The sequence below is a fragment of the Clarias gariepinus genome, chromosome 11 (assembly GCF_024256425.1).
Source record: "Clarias gariepinus isolate MV-2021 ecotype Netherlands chromosome 11, CGAR_prim_01v2, whole genome shotgun sequence".
NCBI classification, from domain to species: Eukaryota; Metazoa; Chordata; class Actinopteri; order Siluriformes; family Clariidae; genus Clarias; species Clarias gariepinus.
The window spans coordinates 33,537,501-33,547,500 of NC_071110.1; the positions used below are offsets into that span (position 1 = coordinate 33,537,501).

General features: G+C 44.4%; 1 protein-coding gene across 12 annotated transcripts in view; it reads right to left on the minus strand.

Moving 5' to 3' along the window:
* Window positions 1-10,000, minus strand: part of LOC128532862 (cGMP-dependent 3',5'-cyclic phosphodiesterase) — a 168,863-nt gene that overhangs the window by 57,541 nt on the left and 101,322 nt on the right. For all 12 annotated transcript variants that reach the window (XM_053506973.1, XM_053506969.1, XM_053506979.1 and 9 more), the window contains one exon: window positions 108-197. In XM_053506973.1, coding sequence (XP_053362948.1) covers window positions 108-197 — 90 coding nt within the window. The remainder of the gene's footprint in view (window positions 1-107; window positions 198-10,000) is intronic.

Consider the following 10,000-nt stretch of genomic DNA (forward strand, 5'->3'; position numbering starts at 1 on the left):
GGATCCTGAAACCTGCAGCTCCTGCAACAATGATACAGTAAAAAGAAAACTGGAGTCTGCAGTGTGTGTGTGTGTGTGTGTGTGTGTGTGTGTGTGTGTTTACGTACCACTTTGGGCAGCACAGCCTCCAGTGTCTCTTTAATCTCTGCTCGGAGGCTGCTGGCATCAACAATGGAGGCCAGCCGTAGCAATGCATCCTGGGAAAAAAAGACAAGGGAGTAAATTATGACAAGGTTGGTTAAAGGTTAAAGTTTATAAAGCAGCAAACAACCACACACACACACACACACTCATTTCCGAACGTTTACGCCTGGCATCATCCAGTGTTCCGGTGCAGTGAGTTGGAGGCCATTGACCTCTGACCCCTGCCCTTTGTCGCTAATCTTCATTAAGCATATTTGTGTAATGAGTCTGATGATTACGGCGGCGGTGCAGGCGGTCAGTCGTTAGAGAAACGAGTCGTAGAAGCGAGGGGGGGGGTGTGAGAGAAAGAGAGAGAGAATAGAAAAGTGACAGATAGACAGGTGGAGGTATGGAGAGGATTGACAGACTGAGGAATGTGTATTGTAATATTAATGTAATTATAAATATTAATGAGATAGAGAAGAGTTATTCTATAATCTGGTCACGCTCTTATTTAGAAACCAGGAAACCCTCAAACAGAGAGGGTAAAAATGATCAACCTGGCAACATCATGAAGAGTCTCACATGACGTGCAGGTCGGGATGTGTGTAACGTTTCGGTCATTTCTGATCCGTCTGCTCTCTCAGACGAGGACTTTTGGGTTTTAAAATAATAAAATAAAGAACTAAAACAAACCTAAATACTACAAAAATGAAACACAAACTAATCTTGTCATTTAATTAATTTAAATATGTGTTTATGAACGAGAGATATTGTGATCAGTAAGTGAGCGACCCGAGTCACATGATCTCATCCTGCTCTCTGACACACGTCTCATCTTCTGTAATGTTTCATCTATTAAAGTTTATGGTCATGGAGTACATTAATAAACCGGCAGATGGATGTATAGAGAGATAGATGAAGGTAGAGAACATTAAAGGATAAATTCCTGGATGTGAGCGTGTGTACGCGGGACGGATAAAGAGTAAGAGAAGCATGAATGAATGGACGGGGGATGAAGGGCCGTGTGGCTGGCTTGATGAATGGAGGAGGAGATGGATAGGTGGGCGGACGGACGGATGAGAAGATGGGCTGAGGGACTGATGGACAGAGGACAGACTCAGTTCAGGTGTTTCAGTGTAAGTGTGTTTGTGTAGCGCGTCTCACAGTGGACTCGGTGTCACAGAGCAGCTTTACAGAAATACAATAAATCTGGAATCACTGAGGGAGGGAAGGGACGAGGGGCTGACGGACGGACGGATGGACAGATGGACGGATGAGATGAATGGGACTGGTTAATTAGATGGAGAGATGATGGATGGATTGAAAGAAAGATGACTTAACATGTACGACTAAAGACTGAAGATAAGATACGGGACACATCGAGTGTTATTGCTCAACCCCCCAACCACCCCCTCCCCCCTCCCCCCCTACTGTCAGCTGTTCAATCCTTCACATTGATCCCACTTTCAATTTCCGGAAGCTGAACTGACTGAGGACCTTTTAAAACGAGGCTGTTAGACTCACTATTACACATACACACACACACACACACTCAAGGACAGATTCTGCTGATTTAGGGGTTTCTGAGAAGCTGAAAGGTAAACACTGTTTATTCTGATTCAGGACTAACAAACAAACAATGATTTCATTTATCAGTGAAATGTGGACACAGGCTCCGCCCCCTTACATTATAATTAGGAATCGTTCCATAAAAGTAAATCATAAATGATGAAGATGAGCTGCATCTGTAAACCAGCCGTGTGTGTGTGTGTGTGTGTGTGTCAGATATAAAGCCCTAAAGAACATGAATAATGACATCATGTATTCCATGAAATATTAAATATTTATAGTAATATGTCACGCATAGCTTTGATGTTCTGAGAGCAGCGTTTTAGGGCTAAACGTCCTGAAGCGAGCGAGAGCGAGGAGATTAGACACGCGCAGGAAGGAACAGGAACCAACCATGACGGGAAAAACGCTGAAAATTGATGCTAATGTTTCAGGCGACAGATTTGTGTGTGTGTGCGTGTGTGTGTGTGTGTGTGTTAAATATTTATTGCACATTGCATGCCTGTCCTTCAAATGTCACAGCACTCAGTTTGATTGCTATCCTTATCTGAGGTGTCGGCTAATTAGACTCCTGAAAATGAAGACAGAGAGAGAGAGAGAGAGACAGATGGACAGAGAGACAGATGGACAGACAGAAACTAAGTACTCGTTTTTTCCTCTCCCTGAACAACCACTAAAGGTCACGGCGCAGCTCATGATGTTTCTGAGACTCTGCAGAGGCGTGTAAACAACCACTGACACTGGAGACTCCTTCCATGCCAATGATCAGTTGATCAGTCAGCCGAGCGTGCACTATGCGTTACTATGGAAACCACAACACATCAGAGCGAGCGCATTATTGTAACCCTGCGCTACTGTCAGGGCTGCTGTTAGGGAGAATTAACCAACACCTTCTGACCAATCAGAGCGCAGGACTCGGCGGCGGTGTGCTGTAATACAGCTGGCGACTGTAAACACCACAGCTGGACTTTTATCTAACGAGGTCGGGGTGAGGTCAGACTCAGAAAGCTTTTCATTTAAACCCTGAACACAAAGGCCACACATGTCGAGACAGAAGAGAGAGTGTGTGTGTGTGTGTGTGTGTGTGAGCTCCATCACGAGACTCTGCAGTTATAGATTCTCCTCTTAAACAGCTCGCTAATTAAAAGTGCACCCAGCTGTTATGAATCACTCGTAAGAAGAAAAAGGTCAAACCCAGGACGCTACATGAAGGAGTTCCTCAGCTTGTCCCTCTGGAGGAACGCTTAGATCTTCTGGTGTTATGTAGAACCTAAAAGGTACATTACTAAATAACAGAACGCATAACAGGAGATCCTAATCAAGGATGTGTATAGATCCATCTAAAGAACTTTACGTGAGTTGATTAAGTGTTTGGAAAGCTAATAAGAATTGATGGCAGAGTTCAGGGTCGTAACTTGTTTATTTATTTTGTCTGATTTACACCGCGTTCCAAATTATTGCGCAAATATCTTTCTCTGATTTTCATAATTAGTCAATGCAAATGACAGTCAGTATAATTTTCGTTATCAACCATTAGTGTATAATTTTAATTTTATTGAACAAACGTCCTAATGATGATAATATTTATTTCAAAAATAAAAAACTGAAAACGCATTGTTCCAAATTATTATGCACAACAGAGTTAAAACATTTTATAGGTTTTAAAGAACTAAAAATGGGCTTTTGTTGAATTTGCAGCTTTAGGGGGTCATATTTACTGAAATTAAAAGCTATTTTAATCAAAAACATCCTAACAGGGCATGTTACATCTTGACATAAGACCCCTTCTTTAATATCACCTTCACAATTCTTGCATCCATTGAACTTGTGAGTTTTTGGACAGTTTCTGCTTGAATTTCTTTGCAGGATGTCAGTATAGCCTCCCAGAGCTGCTGTTTTGATGCGAACCGCCTCCCACCCTCATAGATCTTTTGCTTGAGGATGCTCCAAAGGATTTGGGTTTGAGGTCAGGGGAGGATGGTGGCCACACCATGATCTTTTATGCCCATAGCAGCCAATGACACAGAGGTATTCTTTGCAGCATGAGATGGTGCATTGTCATGCATGAAGATGATTTTGTTACGGAAGGCACGGTTCTTCTTTTATTACCATGGAAGAAAGTGGTCAGTCGATATACTTTGCCGAGGTCATTTTCACACCTTCAGGGACCCTACAGGGGCCTACCAGCTCTCTCCCCATGATTTCGGCCCATAACATGACTCTGGCACCTCCTTGCTGATGTCGCAGCCTTGTTGGGACATGGTGGCCAGCCACCAACCATCTACTTCATCCATCTGGACCATCCAGGGTTGCACGACACTCATCAGTAACCAAGACTGTTTAAAAATGAGTCTTCATGTATGCCTGGGCCCACTGCAACCGTTTCTGCTTGTGAGCATTGGTTAGGGGCGGCACAGGAATCAGCCACAAATGTCTTCACAGTACGATGATCACGCTTAAGTTTCCTTGAAATATCTAATGTTTTCATACCTTGTCCAAGGCATTGCACCATTTGACGTTTTTCGGCAGCAGAGATCCTTTCTCTTTCCCATGTTGCTGAAACCTGTGGCCTGCTTAATAATGTGGAACAACCTTCTTCAGTACTTTTCCTTTGATTGGGCTCATCTGGGAAAGTAATTATCACAGGTGTGTGAGATTCATTACAGTGATCCAAAGAGCCCCGAGACACAACACCATCCATGAGTTTAATTTAAAAACTAAAAATTTAATGTTTATGACACGTACATGCAATTTGCATAATAATTTGGAACACAGTGTATAGATCCATCTAAAGAACTTTACGTGAGTTGATTAGGTGTTTGGAAAGCTAATAAGAATTGATGGCAGAGTTCGGGGTCGTAACTTGTTTATTTATTTTGTCTGATTTATAGTTCAAGGTAAAAAAGCCAAGGACTCTGATTGTTCAAATAAACCTCTGATGAACCCTGAAGAGGAAGTTAAGAACCCTTAATCACACCACAGGCACTGCAACACACCAACACTGCTGTTCCACTGTTACTATAGAAACCATAATCATCATGTTAATACATTTACATACAGTATATTAGTTAACCTTTAATTATTCAAAAAGACCTCTGAGAACCTTTGAGGAACCTTTGAGGAATCTCTTTCTCCCTGTCTCTCTCTCTCGCTGTCTCTCTCTCTCTCGCTGTCTCTCTCTCTTTCTCCCTGCCTCTCTCCCTGTCTCTCTCTCCCTGTCTCTTCTTCTCTCTCTCCCTGTCTCTCTCACTCTCCCTGTCTTCCTCCCTCCCTGTCTCTCCCTCTCTCTCTCCCTGTCTCTCTCTCTCCCCGTCTTTCTCTTCCCCGTCTCTCTCTCCCTGTCTCTCTCCATCTTTGTCTCTTCCTGTCTCCTCCTTTCTTTCTCCCTGTCTCTCTTACCCTCTCTCCATCCCTGTCTCTCACTCTCTATCTCTCCCTGTCTCACTCTCTATCTCTCCCTGTCTCACTCTCTATAACTCTATCTCTCCCTCTCCCTCTCTCTCTCCCTCTGAGGTGAACATAAAGGGTTGAGGACGACGCCTACAGAGCCCTAATATAGACTCTAATCTCGAACCATGCCGCTCCAGCGGTTATGTAAACACACGGATATAACGTGCGTCACTTTGTCGTAAGTGTGTGTGAGAGTGTGTGAGTGTGTGTGTACGTTCTCACGTACGGCAGTAATTAAGTCTAATTAAATGTACTAAATTTACAGCCCTCCATTGCTCCATCCCTCCCTCTACATCCGTTCCTCCCTCCTACGCTCCATTCAGAGATTTCTGTGACTTAATGTTTTTTCCCCCGAAGCATTACAGCACATTTCTACCCACAATGCACGCAGGCGTCGGGTCAAACTGCAGACGCTTTTGCTTCGCTAATCTCCTAAACAAGTACGCGGCACGGCGTGACCTTTAGCATAGCGAGAAACAGAAATGAGTTTTCTCTGGAGAGCGTCAACCACAAAACCCACAGCCTATTACATGCAGTGTGTGTGTGTGTGTGTGTGTGTGTGTGTGTGTGTGTTGAAGAGACACAATAATCCTTAAAAATACAAAACTTGATAAGAGACAGAAAGGCAGGATGGAGGAGTGAGGTCATAGATGTGGGCGGAGCCAACATTCCCTGTGATGTTAAAGATACTAAAACAATCTATAATCTATACATTCTTTAAACCGTTCTCAAAGGTTCTCAAAATCGTGATGCCAGTTTCATAACAGATTTCACTTTATGTGATCAGAAAAGGGGTGGAGTCTGAGATAGACATCAGATGGGGGGCGGAGTTTCAGCCTGGCATCAATAAGCTCCAAGACGTAGACAGATTTAGAGAAGGTGTACGACAGGGTGAGAGAGGAGCTGTGGTATTGTATGAGGAAGTCTGGAGTGGTAGAGAAGTATGTTAGAGTGGTGCAGGACATGTATGAGAGCTGTAAGACAGTGGTGAGATGTGCTGTAGGTGTGACAAAAGAGTTCAAAGTGGAGGTAAGTCTGCATCAAGGATCGTCTCTAAGCCCCTTTTTGTTTGCTCTGGTGATGGACAGGATGACAGATGAGGTTAGACAGGAGTCTCCATGGACTATGATGTTTGCAGATGACATTGTGCTCTGTAGCGAGAGCAGGGAACAGGTGGAGGAAAATTTGGAGAGGTGGAGGTATGCTCCGGAAAGCAGAGGAATGAAGGTTAGCCGCAGCAAGATGGAATACATGTGTGTGAACGAGAGGAACCCAAGAGAAACGGTGAGGCTACAGGGAGCAGAGGTAAAGAGGGTGCAGGATTTTAAGGGTCAACAGTCCAGAGCAACAGAGGTGAAGAGTACAGGAAGGTTGGAATGGGTGGAGAAAAGTGTCAGGCGTGTTGTGCGATAAAAGAGTATCAGCGAGAATGAAAGGAAAGGTGTACAGGACAGTGGTGAGACCAGCGATGCTCTACGGCTTAGAGACAGTGGCGCTGAAGAAAAGACAGGAGGCAGAGTTGGAGGGAGCAGAGATGAAGATGCTGACGTTCTCCTTGGGAGTGACAAGGATGGATAGGATCAAGAATGAGTTCATCAGAGGGACAACCCACGTTAGATGTTCTGGAGATAAAGTCCGAGAGGCCAGATTGAGGTGGTTTGGACATGTTCAGAGGAGAGATTGTGAATATATCGGTAGAAGGATGCTGAGGTTGGAACTGCCAGGCAGGAGGTCTAGGGGAAGACCAAAGAGGAGATTTATGGATGCAGTGAGAGAGGACATGAAGTTAGTTGGTGTGAGAGAAGAGGATGCAGAGGATAGGGTTAGATGGAGGCAGATGATTGGCTGTGGCGACCCCTGAAAGGGAACAGCCGAAAGACAAAGGAGACAAAGAAGAAGAATAAGCTCCCGGACGAGATTGAATCAGTGATGGCGTGTACGATTCATTCAGCGGTGTAGTCTGACTGTACAGACATCATAATAAAACATAAAGCGTGTGTGACTTTTAATCTGTTGCTATGGCGACACGGAGGACATGCTGCGCGTTTCTGCTTTTTCATCAGACTCAACACAAATAAAATTTACTTGATGGAAAAGCTGATTTCCTGAGAGGGTGAGAGACGGACGTGAGAGATGTGAGCGACGTGATCTACCTCTTCATCTGCGGTGGTTTTTGCTTTACCGCCCTGAATTTATCTTGGTGAACTTTGACCTATGATGTCATGAGTTTTGTGGGCCAATAGAAACATAAAAACTGCTGGACAGAGAGCTGAAAACCACAAAACAAACAGGAGCGACTTCCAGGGCCGTGGTGTGTTACAGTGTCACGGCATTGTGTTTCTTCACACACACACACACACACACACACTCCTCGTCCTGTTAGACTATACTGGACTGTAGTGATGTGAAGTTTAAATCATTTTAGTGACTCAAAATGAACGAATCTTTTTTAAAATCATTTAGATCATTTCGTTCTTTTATCAGAAATGAAATAAAATGTTACATTTTCAATAATAAAGACCACCCAACACGTCTACATACACAAATTTTGTCTACAGTTCCAGTAATGAAAGTATTACAATACAGATAAGGACACATTATAATAAACAGGATGAGCGGCTCGGCATCGTATCTTCTGGACCGAATCGTTTGTTCATTTGAATCTGTTGCACTGCGTAGCGTCTATGGGAGTCACGTGACAAAAAAACAAACGATTCGGACCAAAGACTCGAGCGGTAAATACTCACTTCTGTTTCCTGTACGTAACCTATCATCTGAGTCACGTTAAAGAGTCACGTTAAAAAGAACGAATCGTTCATGATCATTCTATCCATCACTAGTGGACTGACGCAGTTTGCTCTGAGAAGCACGACATCCTTCATCATCCTTCATCTTCAGTCCTCTTCAGCCAAAGAATAATTTTTTTTTTTTTTAATAATGTACATTTAAAATGTCTCTATATGAGGAGCTTTTCTATAGGAACAAATGTAACATTTGCATAAAACAAGTCAAACCCTAGTTATCTTCAACCTTGACAACTGCTCTCTCTCTCTCTCTCTCCCTCTCTCTCTTCCTCTCTCTCTCCATCCCTCTCTCTCTCCCTCCCTCTCTTCCTCTCTCTCTCCCTCTCCCCCCTCTCTCTCCCTCTCTCTCCCCCCCTCTCTTTCTCTCCCTCTCTCTCTTCCTCTCTCCTTCTCTCTCTCTCCCTCTCTCTCTCTCTCTCCTTCTCTCCCTCTCTCTCTCCCTCTCTCTCTCTCCTTCTCTCCCTCTCTCTCTCCCTCTCTCTGTCTCCCCCCTCTCTCTCTCTCTCTCTCCCTCTCTCTCTCCTTCTCTCCCTATCTCTCTCCCTCTCTCTCCCCCCCCTCTCTCTCTCCCCCCCCTCTCTCTCCCTCCTTCTCTCTCTCTCTTCCCCCCCTCCCCCCCTCTCTCTCCCCCCCTGTCTCTCTCTCCCTCTCTCTCTCTCTCCCCCCTCTCTCTCCCTCCTTCTCTATCTCTCTCTCTCTCTCTCCTTGCTTGTACTTCATTATCTTGACATTATTAAAACACAACTTACACCCTTATTTTAATATCAGACCCATAAGTGCCGGCAGGCCTGGAGGGATGGATCGTCTCTGCCCCCTCTTATTTCCTAACGTCACCTCCGCGGGTCCCTCGCCTCCTGCTCCAGTCTCATCCAGTTCACTTTATTAACCCAGACACTTACGATCTGACTCTGACTCTGTACAGCAACCTGAGAACCAGACACCTGCTCTCACACACACACACACACACACACTACAGCAGGAACTTCAGCACCACCTCTGGCCACTACGAGTACATCCCATACGCGCTGTATTCAGCCCTAAGTGCTTCATAAACAGAGAAATATACTGCAGGACATTATGGATTATGGATTCGTGATTTGCTTACTCTGCCCAACATCTCAAAAAAGGGACTGTCTAGACCGCTTGAACTTCTGCTCTATTGTGAATCTCACATGAGCTAAATGACATTCTTGCACTACATTATTAAGATTCAACATTTAAATCCTAAATCTCAGTTATTATCACTTCATCAGAGGGTTCAGTATGATCAATGGAAAACGCCCTCATATAATAATAACAAAAATTCCTAATGATCTTAATAAGTGCACTGAGGGGTTGCGGTGGAACCCATCTACTGGACCAGCCTCTGAGAGCCTCAGTGAAGCTTTCACCTCAGCATCTGTACTTAAGTACCCTGATGCTTCACAGGCCTTCATTATGGAGGTTCAGCGAAAAAACTCAGGCTTCACCAAGGTGTCCATCATCTATCCCCCAGGAAGCCAACACCAGCTGAAACAATCCATGACACTGGCAACATGGAGTACCTCCCAGGTAAACCAGTACCTCCCAGTAAACACCTACTGTAGAGCAGATCCAGAGTGAATTTCTGACAAGCAGGATGAGCACAGTTCTTTGCCCCATTCAGTTTCACCCTCTGATACCGTCGCTGTTCCTAAAACCTTCTTCATTCTATCTGTACTGAAGAACGTTTTCTGTTTGAATTATGATTTGTAGGATTTATAACCAGAGACACATGGCCTATGATGACATGGCTTATAATGCAAACACAGTCTTCTACACCAGGAGTTCCACCCTCACCACCTGAACCTCGAGGGTCCACAGCATGGGGGAACGCCCAGGAGGTGCCGCACTTCCAAGGGTGGAGGACATTGTCTGTACATTGAAGATATTTTTGAAAAAAGTCATTTGTGGTGACATAAGATGAGTAGTAGAGCACATCACGATTGTTTTGGGGATTTTTGTCTGTGTGTCTGTGTGTTTGTGTGTTTGTGCAGGCATCACGTAAAACCTACTGAAGGAATGTGAATGTG